Here is a 16,471-nt window from a genome sequence, read left to right as displayed (position 1 = left end):
ACTATTGGCACGATAAAGGACTGGCTGGTTTGTTTTGACAAAACATCGAACCACGATATAGCAAAGTCTGCATGGGATTTGTTGAGCGATTTGTTAATAAAGCTTTCTACTGAAACGTTCAGACATTCAAAATCCGTGTACATGATGTACGAGACTTTTATCTTTCGTTGTACTGTAGTAAATTTGACAGTGCCTTTACCAGGCTCGAGGTTTGATTGTGCGCTGTGGGTTTTCACTGATATCACCGCAGTAACAGTTATAACAGTTATGACTGGTGAGTAGATCTTGAGTGTTAAATACATGCACGCAACGTCTGCATGGATATTTCTTCCCCTTATATTTACTCTGCCGGTTAAGCAACCGATTAAGATTTTTTACCCAATGTTTCAATTTTATTTTCAGTATGGCTTTGGCAGACTGCACAGGAAATTCGTTATCATCAAAGCTGAGTTCATCCAGGTGTTGTTGATATTTTCGACACACGTCTTAGTAATCACTAGCCGGATATAGCGCCATTAAAATATCTATCAAAATTCTTCAAAACTCTTTACGCTGATAACTGACCTTGGCGGTACGCAGTTTGGTGTTGCTATGTAACTGGATCCACCAAACGGGTGATACGGCGAGAGACGGACCTCAACTTGCGTATATCTTTCGAGAGGTCATTTCGAACCCACACTGGTGTGATTCCACAGCGTTTCGAGACTATTTTCAATGCCTATGCCAATTTCATCGCTAATGACACCGTTGTCTTTGCGGTTCATGATTACGCGGGCACCACTGTGAAATCACAGCTTAGTAGTTTTAAATTCATCTTTGTCGCGACTAAGCGGTATAACCAGATGCTCACTAATTACAATGTCTGGTTGAATCCCAGCCCTAACGATAGTTTATTTTTTCCCAGGAATCCTATTTGGTAGCAGTTGTTGAGCGTCTTTGCCTGGTGTGTAGGTGGGTGGAATAATGGCCACATGATTTTCCAACTCACCACTACCTTTCTGAAATTTGAATTGAGGTAGTTGTGATTCCTATGTTTTTGCACTCAGCCGCTTCAATAGCGATAGCAGAAGGGAGACGACGACATCGGTTTTGTTCATACTTGTTTACTATCACAAGCTTTTTGCACCTCTGGATATTCGTATTTGATGCTCTCACGCATTTTGTCTTAGTTACTACACCGTTGTTTTCTTGTGATTGATTGTTGCCGTTGATGCTGCATTGGCAACCGGTGGTGGTGGTGTTAGTTCTGGATTTAATACAAATGTGGTACTCATTTATTCATGTATGTCTGCTTTTCTCATGTGACTTGGTATATACATTCCATGCTATCGTTCGAGCTGTTTTAGCTGTGACATGGTAGGCATGTTTATACTGGGGGCGGGGGGCGGTCGGGCGGGCGATGAGTCTTGTTTTATTGATATCTTTTGTCAGAAACTGCAATCGCTTCAATGCTGGTCATTATTTCAGATATTTCTGTTTTATTGCTTGTTGTTGTTATGGTATCTGTTTGTGCTTGTTCAGTTACAGGTGATTGTTGTTTTAATTTGCTTCTGTGCGCTTTATAGTATTCACAAATAGATCCACAATGCTGACAAAGTTGATCACGCGATTCTTCTCCGATACTACATTTAAGGCAGGGTCGTGCCCCATGACCATCACGTACTGTTTGGGTATGTGTATTGCAGTAGCCATAATGGTTTGCTCTGCAACAGAGTGAATACTTATCAAGGCAGGCAGATTTGCATTAGTTGGGCCCCAATTCCATGGAGATTCCTATACTTTCAAGCAAGCGTTTTATCTAATTGACGTAAAAACTCCTACATTTCAGAAGGTCCGTCGTCGCATGTTATTTCTACCTCGTCATCAGGTGGTACAGGAGCGTCAAGGCCAGGCGGATAGCAAATCTGAGAGTCTCAGATAAAATAGCTCCTTATTACTATCATTGGCATCATCAAATAGATCTGAAAACGCAGATTAGATGATACATTATAATGTTTCCTCAGCCCAAATCAGTTGAAATGACCAGTGATGGAGCTCAATGTACCCGATAATGAGTACTACGCCAACTCAAATTCAGCCTGATTTTGTGCGTTTAAATTCACTGACATCAACGTTTGCGGAGACGGAGCGTTGCTAAATTTCGTCAATAGTTTTTTCTTAGTTCTTTTGGCAATAGCTTCATAAAATTGTAATCGATGATTGCGTTTCTCTTCGTCTTCGTCCTCATAATACCTGTCGTATACCCACTGACTTCAAATGCCATTCTTATACTTATGGCCCGAAAAACTTGGTTTAATTAGCCCGCTCTGGAACATTTTTGGCACTGACTTCATCAAAAACATCACTCGCTTCAGACACAGTGGGCGAGGTACGTTTCGTTTGCTGGTGCTCTCTTTCAAGTAGGATATTCTACAGATTTGTAGAAGTTGTTTTCTTGCCTCATTAATATGCTAAAGTTTATTTAGTTCTATTTCTGAGGTCACTCCCAGAATCACAGACTTACTAAGATATTCTGGGATTTTACAGAGAATGTGTACAACATCGTTTGTTATTCTTTGATGAACCTGTTTTATGCATTCCAATGATAAAGCGATCTCACTTTATCAGTCATATATTTGACATTCCAGTCTTTTGACAGGTTTACGTCACTATTACAAACTTCCATGAATTCTTTTAGTGTACTTTGAGAGTCAATAGTTTCGCTGACATATATGCAGCCACAATACATTTCGTCAATACGAGAATAATCACAACTCGACTCAACTCAACTATTTCTTTCTGCCACTACACAATAAGCGATATGCATAGATCATGCTATAGAGACTATAATAGTCTCTGTAGAAAATTGCTCTAAAGAAAATCAATATACAGCAGAAGCTGATATATCTATAGTTACAATCGTTCATTCATTCATTGCACTGTGGATATATTGATCGCTACGGTAGTCTTGCCTGGGTAAGTACATCCGCGTGATTTTGATTTCCACAATCGTTACAGACTAGAATAGTAAGAAAGGCTGTTTTTTGTCCCCACTAACCCTATCGGTAGCCTTTCCATCCGGAGCAGACTCTAACCACCATGATTGAATGATTCGTGTGTGTTTGCGTGTGTGCTGTCGAAATTAAAAATGAAAAGCAGACAACGCTCACATAGGGGTTAAATTGGCGGTTGGATAGGAGAACTGGTGGAAAGTCCACAAAGAAGGCCATGGGGCAAAAGCCGTACTTTCATACTACTTATGGAAACCAAAATGTTCTGTACTTCTAAATGTTTGTTTGGTTCACCATCCTCACACAAAATCTTTGTAAATGACACATATTTCAAGGGATAGTATTGTAAGCCACGTATGGTGTAGTCATCTTATATTATTATTGTTAGTGCGCAGAAAGGCCATATATATTAGCTGTACATTGTAACTACAGCGGATCATAATTTCTTGTGAAATTGTACCGAAAGATATAGTTGGCGTGTTCGAAGAAGTGATAATTGAGTGTCTTGTCGTCCATACCAATAATATGTAAGGTACTTTTGGTAGTACGATAATTATCTAACAGGAACTCGCACACCTAGGTCACATTATTTTACAAATTGAACATGTGAACTGCTGACTTGTTTGTTAACAACTGAGTCTGATTTGCTTTTTGTCGAAAACTTTTTGTCAGCGAGCAAAGCCAAAAAGTTACGTATTGCACTCACGCTATTTAGAAATAGTAAGTAAAAGTGAAATTCATTATTTGTTTTAATGTAAATTTTATCCAAATAAGAATCAGTTCCCAAGCCGCAGCAAGAATGACCCATGACAACCCAAATATTACGGATTTGAGTGACGAGAATAGGCCCGCAAAGATTTCAGAGAAATATTCAGAACTTTACGACAACCAGTGGACAGATGCTTTTGACAATCTTCAGAAGAATCATCACCTGTCAGAGACTAAAGCTATAGAAGTTCTTCTTGATGTGCTCGCTGTAAGTCTACATGTAAATCCCACAAACGGAACCATATATATATATATATATATATATATATATATATATATATATATATATATATATATATATATATATATATATATATATATCCGAACTATACGTAATATGGACACCCGACCAGCCAGCCCACCGTAACTACGTTTTGTGGACTTACCATTGCTTACTAGAACATTTGGAAAATAGTCCATAGTTAAGTTAAAACATGGATATTGTACTCCCCTAAATGGGAAATGTTTGATAAATATATTAGTTGATTTATTTTGTTGATAACTGTAGAGTTTGGATGCTTTTGCACATTTGTTTTTTTGCAAGAATAAACTGATTTTGCTTATTTTGTAAAAAAAATGTTCGATCGACAAACTTCTTTTCATACGTTAGTCGGGTTTATACTAAATTCTTGAATATATTTCAAGCCAACACGAATAATAATGCAAGTAATCACTCGCAACGCTGTCTCCAATTGGTATGATTTTAGCAGTTAATTATAATAATTCTGACATCCCCCATCTACCTATCGACAATTATAATAGGCTAATATGACAACATGATGTACGCCAATATAAACTCAGGGTAATTCAAATACTGACACTGGATGATATTGCAATGTTGTTCAGTTAGTCAGTTTGAGAGGTGGAAACTTAAGAAATAGAAAAACAACAAACATCGAAAGATATGTTTTCTAAACGTCTGTATGAGAAAATAGTTGTATTTGGATAAGAATAAGGTAATCTGTTCAAGCAATCAACTGCATTTACAAAACAAATGTAGTAACGTGCTTGATATTAATATAAATGGCTTGCGTTTGTTATTTCCTCCACGCTCTGTCTTCAGCAATCTAATGAAGATCACACTATTGTTCATTTCTCCAAATTTTATACGTCGTTGTGATTTAGAATATTTATCTATTGATATTTAAAAGAACCTTTTTTCTTTTCAGAAATATTGATCTTTTTCCTAGCCATCACTTAATTTTAAAACGATGAGTGAAAAAAAACGATTGGTAAATGTAGTATAAACTTGTTGTACTTGCTAATACATACACAATCTTTTCAAAGTTTCGTGTTCAAGAGTGTACAGAATGCATTCTTTGAAAACATTGTTAAATTAACTTTTTACCAAAATTGTCAAGTTGCAACATGAAACACGTCTGAGATTTATGATATAATTTGTGACAGGTTTCCTTTGACGAGTGCAAAGAGGCTAGAAGACAACGAGAGGGTCTTCTAACAACTCTAAAAGGATATATTGGCGAGGATGAGGTACGTTCATTTCGACCTTTTTTATCAACACAATCTCTTGTGATGACTATAATATTCGCACAAGAAGGTTGTGTTTCTCAATATGATCTCTTGTGATAATAGGAATCATCAACAATTCTATCTACCCCAGGCAGAAGTGTTTGTGTTAGGTGTTATCGTGTATTCCTTAATGGTGAATATGCATCAGCTTGCTTATGCTTTACGTTCCAGATTTCTATTAACACTTAAAATATAATGCTACCTTTGGAGAACTAAATATATACCACAGATGAGGAGCTCAAATGCAAGCTGGGTGCTTAACCACCTGCTCTGTGCGAGTCGATGTCTCGTGCAGGTACCTACGACAAATTACCCTGCGTTTGGGAGGCATGTCTTTTTGTCCACTTCAGCCACAACGATCCGTGATCAATTCTGAGTGAAAGACTACCACACCCAATATGTCAATATTATAACTGATTCCATCACTGTTACGAAAGATCTATGTGAAAATATGAACTGCTGATGTGAGAATCGGACCTGAATGTACTGAATGGTAACGTTGCCACTTAAACTATCCAAGCAGGTACAAGTGGACACCATGGGATAAAAGCACAATCTAAAACCAATTACTAGTGTGTGTTTTGAAATCTATATTTTATATTTGATTTTGTATGTTGTTTATATTGGCTAAGACAATATTGGGAGAAATAAGAATTGCGCTTTTCTTTGTCGTAGATCATTTTCGATAAGTGGTTTATATGAATTGATATATTTTAGGATAATGAAAATGTGACGATACTAGAGGTGATGAGAATATTGAAAGGTGCCAAGAGGAACATTAAGAAAATGCAGGAAGAATTGATTCAGGTGATAACCGTCATATCAGTTTGTCGCTTGTAATCAGACTGAAGGGTAACCAGCACAGATGAATTCAAAATTTCTTGATATAAGCTTTGCAGTCAAAATGAAGCTGATGAGAAATATATTTTAATTTCCTACTCTAGAAGTATCTACATGAATTTAAAGAATACTGGCATTGAAAATGAATGTGCAGTTTAAATCCAGTGATAAATAAGTTTTTATCTAATTCTTCAGATAAAAGTTAGTCAGGTGTGTGTGTTTTTATGATAAAACATTAACATCAAAGGTTTTTGTTTTCTGATAAACTGTCAAACGTTCGAACATGTCATCTGAATCGCGTCTTCGTCAAGAACTGGCCACAATACACTAAATACAAATCAAAATAGCAGGTGATTTCATAATTCTTGTATGAAATGATGCTTTGACCATAAATTATGTTTTGCAGCACGTGTATTCAAAACTGGCCACGATGAAGAACTACAAGGAAATGCTCCTGGACATCAGACCATATATGGATGAGTGCGTAAAAATATGCCTTCTGATGAATATTCAGGAGCCGCCAGTGGAATTCAGAGGACTGGAACTATTACCTGGTTCGGCATTTGATTTGTCTGCCTTTAAACCGTACACCGAATCTGGGAAAAAATTCGAATACATAGTATGGCCGGCTATGACTTTATATCAGAATGGACCCCTTCTATGCAAAGGCGTTGCACAGGGCATGCGTGACTCGTCTAATGTACTCAGATCGACGGGCACAAAACATGAAGCAAATATGAATGGATGCACAACAGATGTAAGTGGACAACATGGAGATCCCAAAAGGGAATCTATGATTGACCTAGTTCCGAATTATAAAATCGTAGACTATGAACAGAAGCAACACAGTGAGAATTGTCAAGAATCATTACCTTCAGCAGATTCACACAGAGCAATTAGTTCACATCAGTCACATAACACAACTAACAAGATTATAACTCAAGATGGACTATTGGACGGTTCACCACATATGGACCAAACAAAGCAATCAGCTCATACCACATCAAATCATCCAACAGAGACAGAGGTACAAGAAAAAGTCGAAACAAGCCCCAAAATTATAAATGAAACGGTAATAGTTATTACACGTTTGTAAAATCTGAGTGTCGGCAACATTTGCTGAGTTTCCAATACCATAAAAACGCATACAGGTATATGCTAATTGTAAATCAAAGATTCTTAAATACAAGATTGCTTATTCTTGATACGTTTGAGGTGAACATAAAATAGACATTCAGCAAATGACTAAGTTGAAATCGGCCCTTTGTTAATATTCTGTTGGCTGGGCCCCATCAGTTTCATTTCAAATCGTTTATAATTTACCGCGAAGCTATATCGGCATATTTGCAATACAAGCTACTTTACTTGAGGGCAGGTTGAACACATTAAAAATGTTTTGATATTTTATTTAAATAAGAGGCAATCACGTAATATTATTTTAGAAATGTTTGGGTCACTAGCATGTAAAATATTTGCTATCTTCATGTATGTTTCATTTTCTCGTCAGGATGAATGATATTATAATGGGTATGGGAAAGGGACTAGATAAGGAGACGGCTGAGGTTGAACATTCCTAATCTCCGAAAATGAAACAAACAAAAGTGAACGATGATTTACAGCAAAGAAATTGAAATAAATGAATAAAGCTGAGAGAATAACAATGAAATTTTTTAATGAGGGAACAGAGAAGATGTTAACGGGACATAATATAATATTATTACTGAAACTAGGAACTTAGTTATAACCAAATATTGCTTTGCGGCAAAGTCAGTTTAAAAGTGTTGGGGGGACTATAAAATTGCAATAATTTTCGTTTAAAATTAATTACGCTGGCATACTGCATGTGTCTAACTGACCTCTGTGTAGCTATTTCTTTTGTATTTGCTTTTAGCAATTACTGTTTATTTGCAAGAAAATTGAAATGGCAACTGTCTCACTTGGTTTTTTCTATCAGAGGGCAAATTTAATTAAAAATATTTTCAACTGAATTTACGCGTTTAAAGTTTGCGTTTGCTATGGTTCTTAGAGTACTAACATAGATCGAGATTGCTTATTCCCAGATTCACTGCCAAGGCTGTTGCCTCATTTAATATTACTTATGTTTATATGCTGTGGGAGTTAGGTCTATTGTCTGAACACTCTATTCTTCCAAAAGGTCAGTGCTAAATGTCATTATTAGACATTGGTCAGCAAGCAGTTGAAAAGCATACACACACACACACACACACACACATATATATATATATATATATATATATATATATATATATATATATATATATATATATATATATATATATATATATATATATAATTTTAACATTAAGTAGGAGAACAAATGTAGAGGTAACCTTAAATGTTGTTTCTTACATTACGATTTAGCAAGATTGAAAAATATTAAGAAGCAATATAATCCATCTGCTCATTAGATGTTGAACGTGTCAAACGTTGCCTCATAGTCAAGTCATCTAAGAAACCAATTAAGGCATACTCTCACTTTAACGAGATCTATGTATTTACATACACTTATGTGGTTGTTGGAGAAATTTGATTTTCTCCATATTTGGTACCAACTGAAATTACAAGTGTTCAGAACCACGTTACACATGATATATTGTTTCTTATTTCTTTTATAATATCAACTGATTATTGTGCTTATATATACAAATTCTATAACAAATCATGAAATATATTTAACATGAGCGTTTTCTTGTCAGACAACTACATTTGAAATTTGTTCTTATACTAATAGTGAAACCAACACCAGACTTTGCCCAATCTATTAAACTAAATCAAATGTCTATTCAGATGCAATATTTATTTGCTGAAACTCAAATTAAGGAAAATTATCTTTTCATCATCACGGTGTAAGATATATTTCTAGTGCTATATCAAGTTGTGATTTGATTCTGATAATCTTATGATTTGCATTAAAATGCATATATTATAATGTACTAGTAAGTATAGATTAATGAAATTCATGCAGCATACATTATAGAGGAACACTCGCATATGTATGTTACCCTTACGATAATTAATTTTCATAGATATACATATCATAGATTTCTCCATGCGGATAGCACACACATCTTGAGTCAGTGAGCTCGAAATTTAAGAGAAATTAAGTTGAGGTTCCTTTCGTAAACAATCTATCACGATCTTACGCGGATGATATATAAACGAATTCATTAAACTTCGAAACATGTCTCTGTTATTTAAATGATAAGATTATACACTAATTGGTACATATTTTTAAAGAACCAATGAGAGATATTCACGGTGTATATATATATGCATAATTGCTGCAGGATACATTTGAAAAAACACCAATAATCTAAACAACTGGCATGCAAACCAGTGTATATTCTTCTATTCTCAGTTTCTCTGATTGCTATTCAGGTGATGTAATATCTGATGTGTTTAATGTGGCCAATGTAAGAAGGCATACAATTAAAACAGTTTTATTTTAATGAGTTGCACAAATAATGTGGATAACAACCATTAGTATTGCACTTGTCCAAGCAGTATTGCACATTTGCAGTTGGCTTTAGCAGTGACCTCATGATGCTTTCGTGTCTACGAATGTGAATTATTCTGGAAGATTTTACTGTTCAAGGTCTAGGTTTTCAGCACTGCGATTGAATCAACATGATACATTTAACGTAAGGCAACATTTTTCAGCTGATATTATAATAGGTTTTGTACATACTTTATCAACATAATTCTTGCTGTGCAAATTGCATGTTCTAATGCTCTATTTTTGTTCTAAATATTGAATATGTATTTGATTATATTGTTCATTTAGATAGCGTCTATATTGTAAAGATCTGTAAGACTATACTATTTGATGTCAAATAAGCGGCCAGTTCATAAAAATAAAATTTTCAAAAAACTTCAACAATTCGTTGAATCTCATCTCAGTTTATGGAACAATATCTTCTCCGGAATTTACAAAATCTAAAATATCGTTGATGTGGTGGTACTAAACAGCTTGTCATGGAGATCAATACCGTTTCAGACATTACCTATAGGGACTCAGGGATGATAGAGATACACAGTGAAGACTGTTTGATGTTGTTAAACTCACAGTGGGTACAATTACTGGGAGTCATTAAGGTTTCTTTCATAACCCTGCAACAAAATAAATTACCAACTCATCTGTCACGATTGGCATGCGGAAATAATGGTGTAATTAAATATCTCCTTGATTTGCATGTTTCAATCTCCCAATCCCCTTCGGATATGACCATTAAAAGAACGCCCATGGTAGGTATAGGACGAGCAATGCGTGTTTAATGTTAATATTGTATAAAAATGTCTGCATGAAAGTGGTATATGAACCACACATGCTTCCATTGAGTTAGATGATCTTTTCAGAATGGCAGTAACACTTACTTTACGGCCTCCTCCTGTTAAACAGGACCATCCCTCGTCCGTACCTAATAACACGAGTTCGAACCAAGAGTTCATCTACTGTTTTGTTTGTAGGAAATACAAGATATTAAGATGAAAGTAAATATGGGTCCGCTTGCTTTATGCAAGTGGGTGTTATGCAAGTGGAGAAAAGCCTTTGTCAAAAGTAAAAGGATTAACAGAGATACCTTTGTTTGATACTATGTGATCGTGACATTCGTAACCTTCACCGGAAATTCATCATCCCCAAAATTGAGTTCCTCTAGGTAGTGCTGGCATTTACGCTGATGGTCTGAATTGTCACTAGCGGGATGTAACGCGGATAAAGTCACCCATTCAAAACATCTATTGCTACGGTGTTTTAGTTTTTATTATTGACCGTAGCGGAACATACTCTAAGGTTGGAATATAACTCGCAAGGGTTCTTAAGGGTAAATATACGTTTAAACATGTAAGAATCAATCCTGATCCTTTTCTTGCACCTTTTGGTATTCGTACAAAGCGCTCAGCTGTTTTGGAGTTACAACCGGTCTTTTATTATGGTCTTATATTATCCAGGACAGCTAGATACGGTTGTGATTACAACTATAGCGCCAATAACGCAAGTATGTCGGACTCTTCTAAACGGAATGGTATTCATATTTTACGCTACTGTGCTAGCTAGCTAGCTTTCAGAGATAAGGATATTACAGTCTAGTATGGTAGCTTGAGTTTTGTAAGCTAACTTAACCTGCAAATTGATATATGACAAAAGTGATAAGGTCTCAATTATCATAACATTTGAACTTAGGACATACTATGTCAAATTTATAATCTGTACAAACAGATATGCGAGCACCATACGAGCAGTACATATATCAGTTAGGTATCACCACATGAACAGTCAACGTTGTGGAACACAAATATTCTCTTCGCTTTGGCTTTAGCAGCATCATCAATTTACCACTAAATTACAAAAAAGAAGAAGCAGGAACGAAAACCTTATTATTGATAGGTTTTCTTGCACACATAAATGTCAAAGTGGATAAATGTATAACCTGGTTATTTTTATTCGTGTATGTACATATATACATGTACGGGCAGGTATTGATATATATCTTAAAACTAGTGAGCGAGAATAACTAGCAAGGAAGATAAAGTAAGATCCATCATGAAGGGCGATTTAAGTGGGGGACGAAAATTACATCGGAAATTTGTTTGCATCTTTTGGCCCTGGTAAGTTATGAATTTAAGCTCTGTGACAATACCTTTTCTATTTTCATATTTATTAGTTTTACGTTAAAAGTGTCGCCAAGCACTAACTATCCTTTAGCTCTTTTAAAAAATGTATACTGGGATACGGCTATAGTTTTAAGATATTTTAATTTCGTCATGTTTTATTATGACTAGTAATTCGTACAGATTTGTGTTTATCTTGGAAACAAATCCTTTATCAGCTTTACACAATATCTACTATTAGTTTCATTATTTTTGCCATGTTTTCACTCTAGTGTGGGAACTGAGTAAAAATTTGAATATTTTGATCTCGTTCTGCAATGAATGTTAGTCTTAAACCTAAAACAATGAAGACTGGGTGATAAACGTATGTAACACACATATGTATTTTACAAAGATGTAAGGATATTGATATATATAAATATGGACCGAAGAACGGTTCAAAGAATACCAATTTTTCGTTAAACATACAATCTTATTGGTTTAACCGTTATCATGATCATTCCCATCGACATCTTCGTAATCATCAATGTCATCGGTATTACTTTTGAAAAATCTAATTATTGTATGACCATAAGTCGAACTAAATTAGTTCGCTCTTCTCTCTTTGTTTAATTTATTATGTGCATCTTGGTCACTCATTCTAAAATTCATTCTCTAAAATTGAACCAGCTACGTTGTATACATTTGTTTTATCTTGTTGTATGTACGTTACGTATTCATTTATTGACAGGACTGGCTAACGTTTCAGGACAAATAAGTCCTTGCTGTGATAAACAGGGACGGAACTGGCTATTTCTCCGTGTTGTTTCTTTCCATTGCTTATGTAATATTAATTGGTTGAAATGCTCGCAAAGCGCTTTTCATTAAAAAGTGACGTAAATATGTTTTGAATATAGTTAATTTCCACCATTTTTATTTACTAACTATTTTTTTATTCTTCTACTTTCTAATGGGATGATATGTTTGGTTCTTTTAGTTTGCTAGTTGTGAAAATGATAACATATCGGGTTCACTTAGATTAAATAAATATTTAGTTTATTTACTAGTATCACAAATCACTCAATTTAACGATTTATTCTAATTGTCAATTTTTACAAATGTTATTCAATAGATAATGAATAATGAATTCTTCATTTACTTAAGTATTGAATTCCGTCTATTTGTATGTCTATATACCCTTTGCTTGCAAACACAAAAAGACGGATAGTTGAGTATTGATATGCATATATAATCATACTTTATGCATATAGCGTTTTTATGGATGCAACTGACGGAGAGTTTGTAATGATTTGGAGAATATAGTAGCATGGTATCTAGACTTTTTTCATATAGACTGGTAGCAATGTTTCCTGAAATGAATGGGAAAGACAATTTTTTAAAGTTATTTGAGGCCTGAAGTGTTTCTAAAAAATAAAATGATTAGCCCCCTATTACACCCCTACTTTTCCTGAATGATAAATTGTTGTTGTTATTGTAGAGTTTAACGCCATTTTTTAGCACATGATAGGCTATACATGGCGTCCAGTATAATTGGTGGAGGAAGAACCCTAGAAACCCCCCGTGAAGAACCACCGATCCACGAGAAGCTACTGGCAGGCTTTCTCACATACCCAATACGTTAGCCGAGCCTGAGACTCGAACTCACGCAGACAGCGGTGAGTTGGCAGTGATCCGTAAGGGTGAGCGCTTTAGACCACTCGACCACTAGGGGCCTCAAAATGCTAAATAATTTGTCCCCTATTTGTGTTGCACCATATTAAGTCATGGTGTAGGATAGTTACAATTATGCAAGAAACTAATGTTAGCCAAGCTGACCCTGAGCTGGATCCCGTGTCAAGTGGCATTACCGAGTAGTCCCGAGGTTAACTTCGCTGGCATGATAACTTGTGAAAAAGACATCAACAAGTTGATGAGACTATCACTGTGAGATCTTGAACGAAAATTAATTGGATAAGCAAAATAGAAAATTTGCAAGAATGCAAATCATGTATAAATACATTTAAGAATATATGTAAACAGAAAAAGGTTACAGTCAAATAAATCAAATGCCACAGATTAATTTCTGAGTGTAAATGTACTTTAACATTTACATGTACTTTCGAAATATTAATGTACTGTAACATATGAAGCAAAATACAGGAGAAGAAGATCGAAATGTATTAAAATATTGAAAGAATGAAAACCAGAAATGTATAATTTGCTGAATTATGAAAATTGAATGACACATCTGTAAAAGACCACTTAAAAATGGAAGATGTTGAATAGTTTTTATATTTTGAGAGACGAAAGATTAAATAGAGCACAAACATCAGAACGTGGAATCGTTTTTATAAAACCGAAATTAAGAACTAAAAGATCTAAATAAAGTATACACCAGTAATAATCATATATCTATAGGCATTGCATCAACAGCAACAGAAAGAGAAAAAGATAAGCAAACGGATGAAAGTAGGGTAACTTATTCAAATACACAAAACGTGACAGCTCTGGCACACATAAATTCAAGTTATGACATCATGATAACATTCTGATATATACATAAACTTTTAAAGGAAAGGTGTACCTGCAAATTTTACAGAAGCGGTTTTAACGACTAATAAAGGCAGTGTACGAGCCCTTTCTAAATTGAAATCTGCCGATTTAGATAGTGAATAAATTAAGCAAAACTTGCATAGGAGGACATATTTAGGAATGGAAACAAAAATGATAAATATTAGTTAGAATAAACTTTAAGAAAAATGAAAGTATTAAATATATCTGAACAATATCGATTTTAAAACATGCTATGAAACACTTGTCGCTATTACAGTGTTTCGTTAAATAAACAACAGTTACACATTTTTAATAAGCTTTGTTCAAATGCAGGAAAATAATGCAATTATTCTCAAAGACAAGAACAATACTTTAAGCTGCAAGTAGATGTAGCTTAAGTAATTTTGAATAATCACATATGCATAAAATGCTGGCAATTTTTAACTGCCAATGAAAACATTACTCATATGATTTTATAATATTAACACTGTCATAAGAAATGGTTTTATCTTTTAGAAGAATTCTTCCTAAATTGTTTCAAGATATTTATTAAGATCTCTACCGACCTAAATAAAACAATAACTTCAAATTATAATCAATATGTAAGGTCCTAATTTCGCTAATTTAGCTACTACCACCTGCTAATGTTGTTCGTGTTTAATACTCCTCGGACTGGTGTAGCACAATAAAGAACTGGATGGAGATATATTACTCATTGTGATTTTCCTCTTTGCGTGGATTCATTTTATTTTGTATTTGTTGCAATTTATTTACTCACCGATATTTGTAACCATTATAAATAACTGACCCATTTGCAAACCCAATGATTTAATATTCTAAAGCAATCTGTTTATCAAAAGGCTGGTAAAATCATTAACTGTAGGTTTTCTAGGAAACTCTATCAAACCATCTTGTGAATACCGAAGAGTTAATATTTTCACATCCAATTATAACTGCTGCTGTTACAGTCTTTCCTTTTGCTTAGCTGTTTACGTTATCTAATAGTATGCTATTTCGATCCAGTCTTAAATATCAAATAATAATATCTGTGTTTTGTAAAGATATATAATATTGCTGTTTTCAGGATAATATACAGTTTTGTGATTTGAAATTTCAATTGCTGTCGATTCATCTCTAGGTTTTCTTTTTAGCTCCAAGAAATATAAATGTTTAATATCAATTAACTTTAACATAACACAAACTAATATCAGACTGTTAATTAATTTTTAAATTTAATAACGTTTGTATGAAACCGATATCATTATTCACTATACCTAAATCCAAATGCAGTAATTATTGTTCTTGCTGTAGTGCAACCAGAAAATAGACTTAACAATCCATTTATTTATTTCAACATTTACGTCATATATAGCTAAAGAAATTCACGTGGTTTTACTGCCAAGGTTACCAGCACCAATATATGTTATATTTCTGCACCACAAGGTAATGCATATCCAAGATTTGTTCTTGAACAGACTAGTTTGCTCTTATATTCATTTAATTTTAAAACCTTGCTTCCTTTGTTCTCTAGTTTTAATATTTATAGTAACACGTTATATTCCAATTTGTACGAGTAATTTAATTTGTATTATCTTTTACCTTTAGTTATAATTTAACTGTTCCATTTGTATCAGTTAATGCTAAAATATTTTCACTTATTTGCATATCATGTTTTCTGTTTTGCTGTTATCTTATTTTCAATATTATTAAAATATGTTCTTAATCGTTTCATAGTGTATCTAATTCATCAATTAGTCTTTTGACACCAAAAGCCGTATACAGATTTTACCCATTCGTACACTCTTTTAAAACTTATTCAGTTTAGATAGCTAGCTCTGTGACGTTTTCCAAAGCGCTACAAATGGACCTGAGTTACACAATGCTTACTCAATACCTGTTTCTATCGAGCAATATTGTTTATATATTTAATATATATTTATTTGTTTTACATCTTATCACAGCAGATAATAAAAATGCGCATAATAATTGAGATAATTTATACGCGTACATACAACTTAAAACCGAAGTGATACAGTGAAGGATAATATATACGAAATTGTAAACAATAATTTACAAAAAGACATGAATGGAAAATCAAAGAAAATGTGTAATAGCATTTATATTAAAATAATGTTACACAAATGAACATAAAATTGCAGTTGTTTTAAGAAGAACGTGCT

At 34.2% G+C, this 16,471-nt stretch overlaps 1 protein-coding gene across 2 annotated transcripts in view; it reads left to right on the top strand.

The window, feature by feature from the left end:
• The window catches only part of LOC149797534 (uncharacterized), a 31,097-nt gene extending 15,075 nt beyond the window's left edge, over positions 1-16,022 (top strand). For both annotated transcript variants that reach the window (XM_089962391.1, XM_089962390.1), the window contains 4 exons: positions 3,765-3,966; positions 5,166-5,249; positions 6,006-6,095; positions 6,535-16,022. In XM_089962391.1, coding sequence (XP_089818517.1) covers positions 3,765-3,966; positions 5,166-5,249; positions 6,006-6,095; positions 6,535-7,224 — 1,066 coding nt within the window. In that variant the 3' untranslated portion in view covers positions 7,225-16,022. The remainder of the gene's footprint in view (positions 1-3,764; positions 3,967-5,165; positions 5,250-6,005; positions 6,096-6,534) is intronic.
• Positions 16,023-16,471: the final 449 nt, after the last annotated feature.

The sequence above is a fragment of the Sinohyriopsis cumingii genome, chromosome 6 (assembly GCF_028554795.1).
Source record: "Sinohyriopsis cumingii isolate HCF-2022 chromosome 6, ASM2855479v2, whole genome shotgun sequence".
NCBI lineage: Eukaryota > Metazoa > Mollusca > Bivalvia > Unionida > Unionidae > Sinohyriopsis > Sinohyriopsis cumingii.
This window is presented reverse-complemented; position numbering and strand designations above follow the sequence as displayed.